The sequence below is a fragment of the Pituophis catenifer genome, unplaced genomic scaffold (genome assembly GCF_029215685.1).
Source record: "Pituophis catenifer annectens isolate HBS135680 unplaced genomic scaffold, rPitCat1.0.hap2 SCAF_2, whole genome shotgun sequence".
Taxonomy (NCBI): Eukaryota; Metazoa; Chordata; class Lepidosauria; order Squamata; family Colubridae; genus Pituophis; species Pituophis catenifer.
This window is the reverse complement of record NW_027256882.1, coordinates 16,085,173-16,099,922: the sequence shown is the minus strand read 5'-3', so window position 1 is coordinate 16,099,922 and position 14,750 is coordinate 16,085,173. Positions and strand designations below refer to the sequence as shown.

At 42.6% G+C, this 14,750-nt stretch overlaps 1 protein-coding gene across 1 annotated transcript in view; it reads left to right on the top strand.

The window, feature by feature from the left end:
- Positions 1-617: 617 nt before the first annotated feature.
- The window catches only part of LOC139309896 (vomeronasal type-2 receptor 26-like), a 29,663-nt gene continuing 15,530 nt past the window's right edge, over positions 618-14,750 (top strand). The window contains exons 1-4 of the mRNA XM_070934083.1: positions 618-1,113; positions 2,401-2,507; positions 3,042-3,125; positions 13,423-13,662. Of these exons, the coding sequence (XP_070790184.1) occupies positions 618-1,113; positions 2,401-2,507; positions 3,042-3,125; positions 13,423-13,662 (927 nt within the window). The remainder of the gene's footprint in view (positions 1,114-2,400; positions 2,508-3,041; positions 3,126-13,422; positions 13,663-14,750) is intronic.

Genomic DNA, 14,750 nt, shown 5'->3' with positions numbered 1-14,750 from the left:
AGGAGGAATGTTTTCCTACTGCGCCGCCGTTACCGCCATATCAGCCGCCCGCTCAGGGGGCTGCTTATCAGCTACCCGCCGGGGGGGCTGGTGCAGGGGGAGACATGCAGGATGTTGTACGCCCGAAGGTAAAAACAAGTCCGTCGGTGGAGGAAACCGATCAGGCAGAAGGAGAAGAGGCTAGGGGAGCTGTTGGAGGTGTAGTAGAAGGAGTACAGACCCGCGCGGCAAAGGCAGCTGCTCTAGCGGAGGCAGAGGCAAGGGCTAGAGCTGCTGAGGCAGAATTGGTGGCCCCCTTGAGACAGATAGATCAACAAGTTGTGAATGCCCAAGGTGAGATGGCAATACAGCCAATGTTTCAATATGTTCCATTTTCCACTACTGATTTGTTAAATTGGAAACAACATTATGGACCCCTCTCTGATAAACCCACTGAGATGGCAGACCTTTTCCAAACCATTATGCACACTCATAACCCTACTTGGAATGATATACAGCAGTTGCTGAATGTTTTACTAACCCCTGAAGAGAGAGAAAAATGGAAAGCTGCTATGAGGAAGAACATAAGGGTAGCCTTCCCAAATGATGCTAATTTTGCCAGAGAATTACCATTGCGAATGCCAGAGGTGGACCCAGGATGGAATCCTCGGGTGCCTGATGATTTGACTCATTTGACAGAATACAGATCTGCGGTAGTAAGGGCCTTGAGGACGGCAGGGAAGCCTCCGGTGAATATGTCTAAGCCCTCGTTAGTAACCCAGGGGGCAGATGAAAGTCCTGAGAGTTTCTTGCAGAGGTTAGTCGAGGCTTATGAGCTGTATACGCAGGTGGATCCTAGGTTGCCAGAGAATGTAAGGATTTTGAATGAAAGGTTTATAGCTCAGAGTAGTGACGATATTAGAAGAAAATTGCAGAAACAGGAAGGAGCCCTAGGAAAGAATACGAGTGAGTTATTGGAAATAGCAAGGAAAGTGTATGTTAATAGAGATAAGGTGGAAAAGAAGGAGAAAGAGGAGCAGGCTAGAGTCAAAATGCAGAAAAAGGCTGAGTTGCTGGCGGTGGCTTTACAAGGAGGAACGTCTTTGGGACCGAACCAGTGCGCCTATTGTAAAGGTGAGGGACACTGGCAGAGGGAATGTCCAAGGCGTATGATGAGAGGTAGAGGTGAATCTAAAACCTTCTGGAGAGGAGGTGGAAGGGTACAGATAGCTGAAGGAAACCGAGGAAGTCAAGGAGATGGTCAGTTTGCAGGAAGGGGTGGATTTCGTGGAAGGCGAGGTAACAGAGGAATGAATAGAGGTTTCGGAAACCCCAACAGGCTTCGGGAAATACCGGAGACTGTGGGGCTGGCTGAAACAGATTGGATGGACTGACGGGGACCAGGCTTGGAGGAGGCCCCATCCGAGCCATTGGTTACAGTGGATGTTGGGGGTCAACAGACAACCTTTTTGATAGATACGGGAGCAGGAAGATCAGTTGTAAATAGACCAATAGCAGCACCTGGACCTTATACAGTTCAGGTTCAGGGAGTATCAGGAACTGTTTTGGGGCATCCAGTTTTGAAACCTGTAGCATGTGATTTTAAGGGAACTAAAATAGAGCACGAGTTCCTTTATATTCCTGAGTGCCCGCTCCCATTACTGGGTAGGGATCTGCTTAGTAAGTTAGGGGCAACTATTTCTTTTGATGCGGGACGACAAAGAGTGACAGTCAGACATTCGCCGGAAGAGATGTGGAGATTGATGGTGGTGAGGCAAATTAAGGAAGAGATTAAAAATGATGCATGGCAGGAGTTTGATGTACCAGGATTGTGGGCTGAGGATAATCCTCCGGGATTTGCTGCTCATCATCTTCCGGTAATGGTGGAATTAAAATCAGGTGCTGTCCCTATCCGTATAGGTCAATGACCTGTCTCTAGGGAAGCAGTGTGCGCTGTTTATGACAGCATTCAGAGATATCTTGAGGCAGGAGTGTTGGTTCCTATTCAGTCTCCATGGAACACCCCAATAATCCCAATTAAAAAGTCTGACGGCTCCTTTAGGCCGGTGCAGGATTTGCGCCCTGTGAGCCGCCTGACGGTGACCTTGCACCCCGCTGTGTCGAACCCCTATACCTTACTTAGTTTAATTCCACCCCGAGCTGCTTGGTTTTCTGTTATAGATTTAAAAGATGCTTTCTTTACGATACCTATTCATCCAGTCAGTCAGCCTTTGTTTGCATTTGAGTGGGAACACCCAAGAAATGGGACTAAATCTCAATATACATGGACTAGGCTTCCCCAAGGATTTAAAAACTCTCCTACCTTGTTTGGGACGGCCTTAGCAAAGGATTTGCAATACTATGTGCCATGCCAACAGGGAGATACTATTTTGCAATATGTTGATGATGTGCTTGTAACAGGTCAGGATGAGGATACTTGTTGGGAAAACACCAAGACATTGCTAGATTTGTTGTTGGAATGCGGATATAGAGTTTCCCGGAAAAAGGCCCAGCTGGTACAACAGAAGGTGAGGTATCTGGGATACGATATCGAACACGGACAAAGGGCGCTGGGGCCAGAGAGAAAACAGGCAATTTTGGCTCTAGCAGAGCCAAGAACAAAGAGACAGTTGCGTAGCTTCCTGGGATTAGCAAGCTTTTGTCGAATTTGGATTCCAAATTTTGCTTTGATGGCCGCACCTTTGTATGTTGCAACAAGGGGGGCGAACATTGAACCATTAGAATGGGGAGGAGAACAAAAGAAAGCATTCCGGGACATTAAGGAGGCTTTGACACAAGCCCCTGCATTAGCTTTGCCAAATTTGCAGAAGCCTTTCAATTTATATGTAGATACCAACAAAAATATCGCTTTAGGGGTATTGACCCAGCCGCTCAGGAGCTGGCAGCAACCGGTAGCTTATCTTTCTAAACAACTGGATGGAGTGGCCAAGGGTTGGCCTCATTGTCTCAAAGTATTGGCTGCTATCGCGGAACTAATACAAGATTGCAATAAGCTTACTTTTTCTTGCCCTGTTAATGTGCATACTCCTCATGCTGTGCAGTCGGTGTTAGATGCTAAAGGACATCTGTGGATAAGTGGACAACGATTAGCAAAATATCAAGCCATTATGATTGAGAACCCGCAGGTGCGATTGGTTGTTTCTAATAGGTTGAATCCGGCTACTCTATTACCTACAGAGTCAGAACCAGTACATGATTGCTTGCAGGTGCTTGAGAAAGTGTATGCTAGTCGAGCTGATTTAACTGATATCCCTTTGCCGGACGCCCAGCTTAACTGGTATACGGATGGTTCTAGCTACATGGTAGAAGGAAATAGGGTGTCTGGATATGCAATAGTGGATGATGAAAGGGTAGTAGAAAGTGGCCCTTTAGGAAAGGGACATAGTGCGCAGGTAGCTGAGCTGTGGGCATTAATAAGAGCATTGGAACGGGCATCGGATGAAACGTTGAATGTGTGGACTGACAGCAAATATGCTTTTCTAACTTTGCATGCGCATGGAGCAGTGTATAAAGAAAGAGGATTTAGAGATTCAGCTGGAAAATACATCTTACACGGGCACTTGATAAGTAGATTACTTGATGCTGTACAGAAGCCTAAGAAAGTGGCGGTGATGCATTGTAAAGGACATCAAAGAGGAGATGATAGGATAACTATGGGGAACAGGGCGGCCGATTTAGAAGCAAGAGAGGCTGCCAAGCATCACGGTCCAACCCCCGACTTATCAATATGTGTAGCTATGGATATGGGAGTGATACCGCCTGAAATAAAACCTACCTATACCCAACAAGAAAGTGTAAAAGCTGTGACTGACTTACAGGCTACGGTGGAAAGTGGATGGTATGTGTTGCCAGATCAGAGAGTGTATGTGCCGTCGTCCGTAGCTTGGACTTTGGCTCAATTAGCCCGCGGGACTACTCATATGGGGAAAACAGCTTTGGAAGAGGCTTTAAAAAGAGACTATTACATCAATGGATTGGCAGGCATTGCTGCGGGGGTGGTGGCCAAGTGCATCACCTGTGCAAAAGTGAATCCTAGACAAGGACCATTATTGCCCCCCGGAGCAATACCGCGTGCATATATTCCAATGGATTACATCATGATTGATTTTACTGATATGCCAAGATGTGGACTGTTTAAAGCTATGTTGGTTATTGTGGACATGTATACTGGGTGGCCTGAAGCATTTCCTACTAAAACCAAACAGGCGAGGGAAGTAGCAAGGCTGTTACTAAAAGAAATTATCCCCAGGTTTGGGATGCCAACCAATATCTCCTCTGATAATGGTCCTGAATTTGTTCATCATGTTAATCAGGCAGTAACTCAAGCTGTCGGAATTAGGTGGCGGTTTCACAGTTCTTTTCATCCTCAGTCAGGAGGCGCTATAGAGAGATTGAATAGAACCTTGAAAGAAAGGATTACTAAAATTTGTACTGAAAGTCACTTGAAATGGCCTGATGCTTTGCCACTCGCTTTGTATGCAATCCGAAGCTCTCCGAGAGGACAACACAAGTTGTCCCCATATGAATTGATGTTTGGGCGCCCTCCAAATCTTTTGAGACGACACCTAGCGGGATGGCTAGATTTGGGTCATAAGGGGGGTGTTTGGCATATGGAAATGGTGCAAGAATTAAGCAAACAGGTTGAAAAACTACAACAATATGTGATGGAACAGGTACCCCCTAGATTAGTAACTCGCTGTCATCTCTTTAAGCCTGGAGATCGGGTGTGGGTTAAGCATTGGAAGAAAGAACAGTTAGAGGGAAGATGGAAAGGACCTTTCACTGTTGTTATGTCGTCCCCGCTCGCTGTTAAAATTGCAGAATCCAAATCGTGGATCCATTGGACACGAGTCAAAGCGGCAGCAGACAAGAGCTGGAGAGTATCCATGGACCCGAAAAGTCCGACCAAGCTTACCTTTAGACGCAACTAAAAGATGTCTTACATATGTATATAGGTTGTTTGGCGCGTATCCAGGTATGACTGGGTGGCTGTAAGAAGGAAAGAACGACTTGCCCTGCCGGAGCACACCGGAAGCTGCTTCCCTGCGCACGGCTGAAGATTGGCCTCACTTTATGTGGGAGACTTGGATGTGGGGATTGTGGATCGTTGCTGTTTTAGTTTTTGTCCCTTTTATATTTTATCAATATAGACTAAGATTGTGTGGAGAAGCCCTTAATCCTCTGGTCCCTTTGCCTGACGTGGTTCTCTTCGCCCAAACTATTCCCCTACCAGAGCTGGTCACGTGGCAGGAATTTCTAAAGGAAGAAAGAAACCCTTGCTAAGTCACACCGGAAGCTGACTTTCTACGCACGGGGGAAGATTGGATGAAGAAGTTTTTATTTCTTTCTTTACTGTGTATTCACTTTCTATTACTAATTGTATGTGTTGGTTTTGCCAATGTAAGTGTGGATGCTGTTGCTGTGCACATTGTATTGATTGTGTCATTTGCATACATTATAATGACGAGTGTGATATAGTGATCATAGAAGACGTGCTTTCTCACTATTTGGTAGTCTGTGTGGGGGAACCTTCCTATTATACTCTTAAGCTCACCCCTACAGTACAGACTGCACTGCAAGACGCACGAAAAGAGGAATTGGAAAACCAGAAAGCAGATAAGTATGCCTACAAAATATGGAGCTGGACTGAGTATGGCTGGAAAAGTTGGGGCTGAATGGGTATGGATGAGCCTATTGTTAATAGGAGTTCAGAGCAATTCAGTATGTGTTAGTAACTCGGGTTTGTGGAGTAATCCGGAAGAACAACCACGCATAATCAAATCATATGATATTGGCAGCGGGATGTGCGATGGAGCACCACCCATTGCATTCACCCCTGATTGTTGGAATGGTGTTCTACCGCATCCCTGTACAACACCTAGGATATTTGATAAGATAGCAATGATTGCTTGCCAAGCCCGAGGTTACTCAAATCCGAAAGCATGCCAATATGTGGGTTATATCTTGCGAAAAGGAATTTGTGTTACAGCCTCTTTCAAAGGGGGGACTTCCTCCTTAGTCCTTGATTGTGGACCCCCTAGATACTGGGGATGGGAACATGTCCAATCCCCTGCTCAATTAAAACCAGGTTGGCAGGGGACGTGTATATTAAAGATAGAACCTTTTGAATTTGGAGCTACAAGAACAAGACAAAGAAAAGGCAGGATACGAAAAGCGAGGGGGCTCGGAGACAGATTGGGGAGAGGACCATGCGTACCATGTCTCATTGAGAATGGCACGGCCATCCGCATGAGAACAGGAATACCAGATTCCTGTGAGTGGTTTGATTTAACCACATGTGTTTATGGCTCCGATCACCCTATGGTCGTCTATCGATGTAATGGGACAGAAGGGGTACTGTGTTATGACCTAAGACGGAGAGGTATGTCATTGGCGGAAGTGCTCAGAAATCGACGTAAGCAAACAACCACCACCTCAATACCTGCTGTGTACACTCAGTCAACTTCACTTAGCATAGTTAGAAGGGATACGGTGAAAACTTCCCCAGTAGTGAGACCACAGGCTATAACAAAACCCATAGACAAGGAACAATGTGGCCCTTGCATAAGGACTACAATCCAAGGCACCTTGATTTCCAAAACTTTAGTATATCATACCTATAAACCTGACAGATGTACACCATATACACCACCCACCTGTCAGGTTAAGACCGCTGTATATCATATGTGTGTGTTAAATGGAAAGGTACAATGTTATAATCCCACAGAGGCTAAAGTAATTACTACATATGAAATGTCAATATATACTACTGAGTGTGGAAGGGAACAGTTGTTAAACAAAACAGAGTTCCGGTCCTTGGGAAGGCAGGTTGAGTTATCTTTTGATGCTTGCATGGCCATTAACCGTAACTGTGATGTGTGGAAAACAACATGTGGATCATTGGAATGGGAAAGAAGTTACATGTTGGACAAGAAGTATATGTGTCGGAGGCAGGGACCAGAATGCCTTGATAGGGACACATATAGTTATTGTCCATATTGGTCTTGTGCAGTTATGTGGTCAGGAGGGCAACCAGGGGGTTCCCAAAAATGCAAGCTAGAAAATGGGGTAGCTAGAAGTAATTGTCAAAGGAACCAATGTAATCCTATAAAAATTACATGTACCCCAACAAAGTTATGGAAGGAGGACTATGGACTGGGAATCTATGCAAAGGGACGGGATCCTCTTATAACCCTTAGATGGTATGTCACTAAAACTACTAGAAAATTACAAGATACGAAAGGACTGTTTTGGTCATTTTATTTGGAAATGGAAAAACTTAACATCCCCGAGATCCCCAAGCATGTGACTAATACTTTTGTTAAATTAGCTGAAGATATAGCACACACTTTAAATGTATCTAATTGTTTTGTTTGTGGAGGAACTAATATGGGAGAAAAGTGGCCATGGGAGGCTCAGGAGTTAAACTATTCAAAGGTATTAGAAATGGATCAGAAAGGTAATTTGTCATATACTAAGGGAAAGGATGGAGATTGGACGCTCACTACTAATTTGGTAGGCAATGTATGCTTTAAACGAAAACTTGTAAAAGGATGCAAAGAAGTTGGAAATTTAATATGCATCGGAAAGTGGGAAAGCAAGATATGGTGGTCGGGCAATAATGCTACAGAGGGTGTTGATGAACAAGCCCTCTTTAGTGTTGAAGGCTTGGCATTTCTAAACGATCCGGATAATCAAACCCTTGGATGGCTGGCGCCTGACGGACTATATTGGATTTGTGGTAAGATGGCATACGGATATCTACCTAAAAATTGGTGTGGAGCATGTGTGTTAGGAATAATCAGACCTGGATTCTTTCTTTTACCTTTGAAAACCAGACAAGTTTTGGGTGTCCCTGTATATGATGAAGTGGGAAATTTAAATAGACAAAGGAGACATGTAGATACATCTCTCATAGGGAAAGTTAAAGTTGGGGGTAATCAACCCACGTGGGGAGAAGAGGAGTGGCCTGCTGAACGAATTATACAAGTTTATGGACCAGCAACCTGGGCAGAGGATGGTTTGTATGGCTATCGAACACCTATATATATCCTGAACCGGTTGATTCGTTTACAGGCGGTTGTTGAAATAATCACCAACGAAACAGTAAAAGGCCTAACTCAATTAGCTAGGGAAAGCGTGAAGTCAAGGACTTATATTATGCAAAATAGGTTGGCTTTAGATTATTTGCTTGCTAAAGAGGGTGGAGTGTGTGGAAAATTTAATCTAACCAACTGTTGTATTGAAATAGATGAAAGTGGTAAGGTCATAAAAGAAATCACTGATAAAATGGTCAAGGTGGCTCATGTGCCGGTACAAACATGGAGAGGATTAAACCTGAAAGATATGTTTTCAGGGTGGTGGCCAAAACTGCCTGGATTACAAGCAATTGTAGGTTTGATAGGACTAATAGCTGCAGGTTGTGTCATACTGCCATGTATTTTACCCATTTTTGTTAAAACTATTTCAAATAGTCTATCCTTACTGGTGGAAAGAAGGGCGACGGCACAGGTAATGGCTCTGTGGGCTTATCAGGAACTCCAACCCAGTCAACCTGGAGAACCTGAGTACGTGACTCTTCTGGATATGTCAGATGAGTCACGAAGGGGGGAGTGAAGAGGGTAAAAGTTCAGGTATATAAACATTCTTTGGTCAAAACCCAAAGCCTGAGTAAATAGGCCTCAAACTTTGGTCAAGGTTAAATATTTTCTTCTTGCCAGTAAGGAGGTGCTGAGATGACAGAGAGTATTTTTATCTGAAAAGAGCAGACTGACCCAGACAGATGCATCCTGTTGCTGACTTCTGCATTTAACCTCAAATGTCATATATAACGTGTGTTATGTATAATTATACCCCAATATATTCATGTTATTTCCTCTTTCCTGTTATCTATCACCAAGGGTCTGGAGTAGTCTCCTTTCGCTTCCTCTAGGACCAAATATGTATTAATGCAACCTTGACAAATGTATACGTAGTCGAAAAGTATATAAGCAACACCTCTGTACACCCTTCGGGGTTCAGACAATTTGCTGTGTTAACTGCTGTTTGAACCTTATGCATAATAAACCTTTCCTGCATTGAAGTGCTTGGTCTGGTCCCGTGATTTTCCTACAACAGGATCACAGGTCTCTGCAAACAGTCACTTATGTGGCTTGGGACCTGGGTATCTATGAGACCGCCTTCTGCCACCGATAACCTCCCATCAACCGGTACGCTCCCACAGAGAGGTTTAGGTTTAGGTTTAGGTTTAGGTTTATTTGATTTGTATACCGCCCTACTCCCGAAGGACTCAGGGCGGTGAACAGCCAACAATAAAATACATAGATACAAAAAATTTAAAAAACCAGATAAAATCAAATTAAATCATTTTGGCCCAGACAGATTAAAACACCCCAATAATTTAAAAAACAGATTAAAATTTAGATATTTAAAAAGGGAAGAGATTAGGCCAAGCCCGCCTGATGGAATAAAAAGGTCTTCACAGCGCGGCGGAAGGTGCGCAGATCCGGGATCCTCCGTATGCAGAGAGGGGCTCCTCTGGGTGCCATTGGCTAGGCAATGTCGGCTGATGACCCCCAAGGGGAGAGCATTCTCTGTGAGGGCCCCTACTCTCTGGAATGAGCTGCCCCTGGAGATTCGTAGGATTCCCGACCTGCGTACCTTTTGTCGCACCCTAAAAACATTATTATTACAACAAGCAGGGCTGGCCTAAATAATAATAATATTTTACTATTTTAATGGGTTGTTTTATTAGAGTTTTCGGCCAATTTATTTAATTGTTTTAAATTGCTTTTAATTCTTATATTGTCATGGTTTTACTTCTGGCTGTACACCACCCTGAGTCCTTCGGGAGGAGGGCGGTATAGAAATTTAATAAAATAAAATAAAATAATAAAATAAAATAAAACAAAACAAAACAAAACAAAACAAAACAAAACAAAACAAAACAAAACAAAACAATAAAATAAAATAATAAAATAAAATAAAATAATAAAATAAAATAAAATTAAAATAAAATAAAATAAAATAAAATAAAATAAAATAAAATAAAATAAAATAAAATAAAATAAAATAAAATAAAATAAAATAAAATAAAATAAAATAAATGTGTTCGTTACCTCCTGTCTGGATTATTGGAATGAACTCTACTAAGAACTAACTAGCTCTATTAACTCCATTAACTTTGGTATCTTTTTTGTCTAAAAGGTAAAGGTTCCCCTCGCACATATGTGCTAGTCGTTCCTGACACTAGGGGGCGGTGCTCATATCCATTTCAAAGCCGAAGAGCCAGTGCTGTCCAAAGACATCTCCATGGTCATGTGGCCAGCTAAATGCCAAAGGCGCACGGAACACTGTTACCTTCCCACCAAAGGTGGTCCCTATTTTTCTACTTGCATTTTTTTTTACATGCTTTCGAACTGCTAGGTTGGCAGAAACTGGGACAAGTAACGGGAGCTCACCCTGTTATGTAGCACTAGGGATTCGAACCACTGAACTGCTGATCTTCCGATCAACAAGCTCAACATCTTAGTTACTGAGCCACCGCATCCCTTTTCTTCTTTGTCTATTTATTGCTTTTTAATTTCTGCTTTAATCATTTTTTCTTTCTTCTTTTTTTTCCTATTGACTTGAAAATATAGCCAAAATCCACCACAAAGACAGACTACACATATCCAAGATCCATGTGGATTCATGTTGCACACATTCTAATTCTCTCTCTTGACACTGGTTTGTAATAAAAAAGCATTTTTGTAGATAGGTTTGGAGGTGAGCTTTCCTGTCCCGTTCAGTGGCTCATCTCCAGAATTGGAACACATCTGCAACTTCTCTCCTCATTGTCATTATTCAAATTATAGTGATTTAATTGTTGACATGTTGCTTATCGTCTTGAGACTCTTCGGCAAGCTTTCAGAAGATCTGACAGAAAACAGAATATGTTTTCGCCTTGCTTTCACACAAAAGCCTTGTGAGCTGCTGCCATGGCATTGGAAATTCACGGGTGCATAAATAGATTTGGAGAGGTCCTGAAGATTGCATTTAATTTCGTTGTACGAAATGCAATGACAATAAATTAAAGTAAACTAAAGTAAAGTAAACTAAACTGAGGAGGTTTTAGGGCAAGCAGGAAAGTTTCTTCTCCTAGCCAATGAGAAGCAGAGAATTGGGGATTGGAAAGGGAGGGATTGGGGGGTAAAGGTCAGTACTGACCGCGAAAGAGCCAGGATCAAATCGCTATGCTCAATAAAGAGAAAATTTCCTCAAAGATCGGCAGTTTGGAAATTCGTTTATTTTGAGATAGCATCGAAACCTGACACCTACGTTCTGTCAGCCCTGGAGGCCATCTTTTACTTTGGATCTTCAGGGCTGCCACATTTGGTGGGTGTTACTCAGAACCCTGACCCATTCCTTCAAACACAGCCTGCGTTACAGCTACTCTTTCTCTGACTTATTTCAACAATTCCAGCTGGCATTATGCCACTTCACCTTGGGGGCTTTAGCTCAGACCCTGCAGCTAAGATAAGCATCTTTTGAAATTCTCAAGTGTTATCATCAAGCAAGGATCTTCGGTTTTTCTTGATTTTTGAAGAACAAACAGTCATTTTCCTTGACAACCACAGAGCAGTGCTGGACTATGGAGAGAGAGGAGAGGCCGCAACCTCCCTTTCCCCATAAACAGGTCAACATGGACGCAGAAATACAGGAATGCTGTATTTTTTCCCTACACGAAAATGTGATAGCTTTCCCCTTCTGTTTCTGATTCTTACATTCATTGATAATGTGAAAGCATTCCAGGTCAGCATTTATTATATCATTGAGTTTCCATGTCTGTGATTTCTTTTCTTTTTTCTTTTTTGATTTTTTTTTATTTTATAAACAAACATACAATACATAATCAATTATTCAGTGCTTCCTCTGAGTACATCTTTTGTGACTTCTTGTTCTCCGATGTTAATCATTTCATAATATCATTTCATTTATTATAACATTTCTCCCACATTTCTTACTTTGTTATTAATACATTTATCTTCTCTCTCCTCGTTCTTCTTCCCATGTTTCATTACAACCTTACCCTATATATATTTCTTCTCTAACCAATGATAAAATTGTCTCCATATCTTAAAATATTCAGATTCCTTTCTTTGATTGTCAAAGTCAATCTATTCATTTCTGCACAATACAATATTTTCTTAATTACTTCACCCTCTGTAGGGATTTTCTCTGCTTTCCATCTTTGCGCAAATACTATCCTCGCTGCAGTTATTATGTGAATAATCAAATATATATTTTCTTTACTAAATTTGACAAATCTGTGATTTCCATGTTCAACTGATGCCAAATATTCCAATCCTGTAATGATTGAAAAAAGGATGCGGTGGCTCAGTGGCTAAGATGCTGAGCTTGTTGATCGAAAGGTCGGCAGTTCAGCAGTTCGAATCCCTAGTGCCACGTAACAGGGTGAGCTCCCATTACTTGTCCCAGCTTCTGCCAACCTAGCAGTTCAAAAGCACGTAAAAAATGCAACCTTTGGTGGGAAGGTAACAGCGTTCCATGCACCTTTGGCATTTAGTCATGCCAGCCACATGATCATGGAGAGATCTTCGGACAGCGCTGGCTTTTTGGCTTTGAAATCAAGATTAGCACCACCCCCTAGAGTCGGGAATGACTAGCACATATGTGCGAGGGGAACCTTTACCTTTACCTTAATGATTGAAATGTAAATTAAGTCTCAAGTCAAAGACTTTTTCACAGTGGACATGTCAACATTTGTAGGAATTGATAATTTATGGGCTTTGTTAAGAGTCGTGGTGCTTCATTCTCTATGTCAATTTGTGTCTGAGTGTGTACTTAACGATGCTGTATTTAATATGTAAAAATAGGTCAAACAACAATATTACACACTGGAGAACATAACTATAGAGAAAAAGAGAACATTTAAAGTCAATCTCAAATCTTAGACCAACTGCAAGGATCTCAAGAATAAGCCAAAGCTAATAATAAATAGATTCCTTCAGACTTAAGAGCATTGCATATCTTAAAAAGAAATATAAATTGAAAAAAATCCCTGAGTTTCATTAAAATATGTGAGATATCTGGTTAGATCTCTTAGCCTTCTTGGGATGGATAAAACAATCCATGCAAATATGTCACCAAATGCTCAAAACCTGCTCAGCTGTCAGACACATAGTTAGCGATTTGAAATACAATCAGATAGATTTTATTAACGTAGGTTATATTTTTTTGATATATATATTACATTTTTTTCAGGATTGCTCTAACCCATTCAGAAGAATTCTTGTAATTCTTGCCTTTTTGTAAAAAGAGATTCAATAAAGTATTTTTATTGTATATTTAATACATTATTATTCCAGAATACAATTGACACAATATTGGAAAATGCTATCCTTCATTTTTGCTATCCAGGACATCAACCAGAATTCCCACTTCTTGCCCAACATTACACTGGGTTACAATGTCTATGAAAATTATTTCAAGGCAGGGAAGACTTCGGAGGCTTTGCTGGACCTGCTTTCAGATGGGGAGGCCAATGTTCCTAACTACAGTTGTGGGAGAGAGAAAAACACAGTGGCTGTTCTTGAAGGGGCTGAAACTGGCTTCTCCATCCAGATATCATCCATGTTGGGCCCCTACAAAATCCCACAAGTGAGTCTTTGCTGGAAAAATAAATTTTAATTGTTCAGCTTTTGGTCAGGGGTCCTTCTGGGACAGAATTGGTATCCTTCATTCTGGCTTTCATGGGTCTTGGATAAAATATCACTTGTCAACCATCCCAACTTGGTCAATTAGGAAAGAAAGACTCTCATATCCATTGTTAGCAAAAGTACCCTTTACTAATCCAAGTGGTTACAGCAGAAGCAAAGCTGGATCTGGGATTTTCACGCGCAAAGCATATGATTAACTTTTCCCTTATTCCAAATTTCCCCCCTGGTCATCAATGAGTGTCCAATTAGGTCCTAACAAATTGTTTGGGTAACAGTCCCTGTCTTTGCAGGCTGGGTGGTTCTGTATTCCATAGTGTGACCTTGGAACTCACAGGATGGCACAATGCATAGTTTTGTTTCCTCTCATGCTAACCCATGTTCTGACCCAACTCCCCAAACATGACCAATCCTCTGAAGTTAACTCAGATTCCTTTATTAGGAGTGCCAGCAGCTCCAGCAAAAAGTTTCTCTCTCACAGCAGTCTGACAAGTCCAGCCGGCAAGGGAGATGAATAGTTGTCTGCCACATCTATTCATCTCCGCCACCTGCCTTTTATCCCCAGAGCTAGGGTAGGGCTTTGCTAGCAGTGCTGGCTCTTCCATCCCAAGGATTGGCCCACAGATTTCCACTGCTCTCCTCTCCTCTGCCTTCTGTGCACCCGCACATCAGGCACTGGACCCAGCTGTTCCTCCTCTTCCTCATCAGCCACCTCCAGACCTGGGGGCTGTTTGACACTCCATCTGACGGCTGACGGATGGCCCAGGCTCCGCCTCTGTTTCTCTCTCTGACAGCTCCATTCCCTCTTCTCCCTCGGAGCTCTCAGGTTGCCTTGATGCTGATCCTGACTCCCATACCTCCTCATCAACTGATTCAGCTGCTGGAGGGGCCAGGCGGCCGACAGGCCACAACACCTCCTCTTATCCCACCCACCATTTCTCCCCCTCCTCCCCATTGAGTAGGGCAGTCTGACAGCAGGCAATGCATGAGGTACTGTAGCAGGATGGCAGTCCTGACATCACTTTTCCTTCT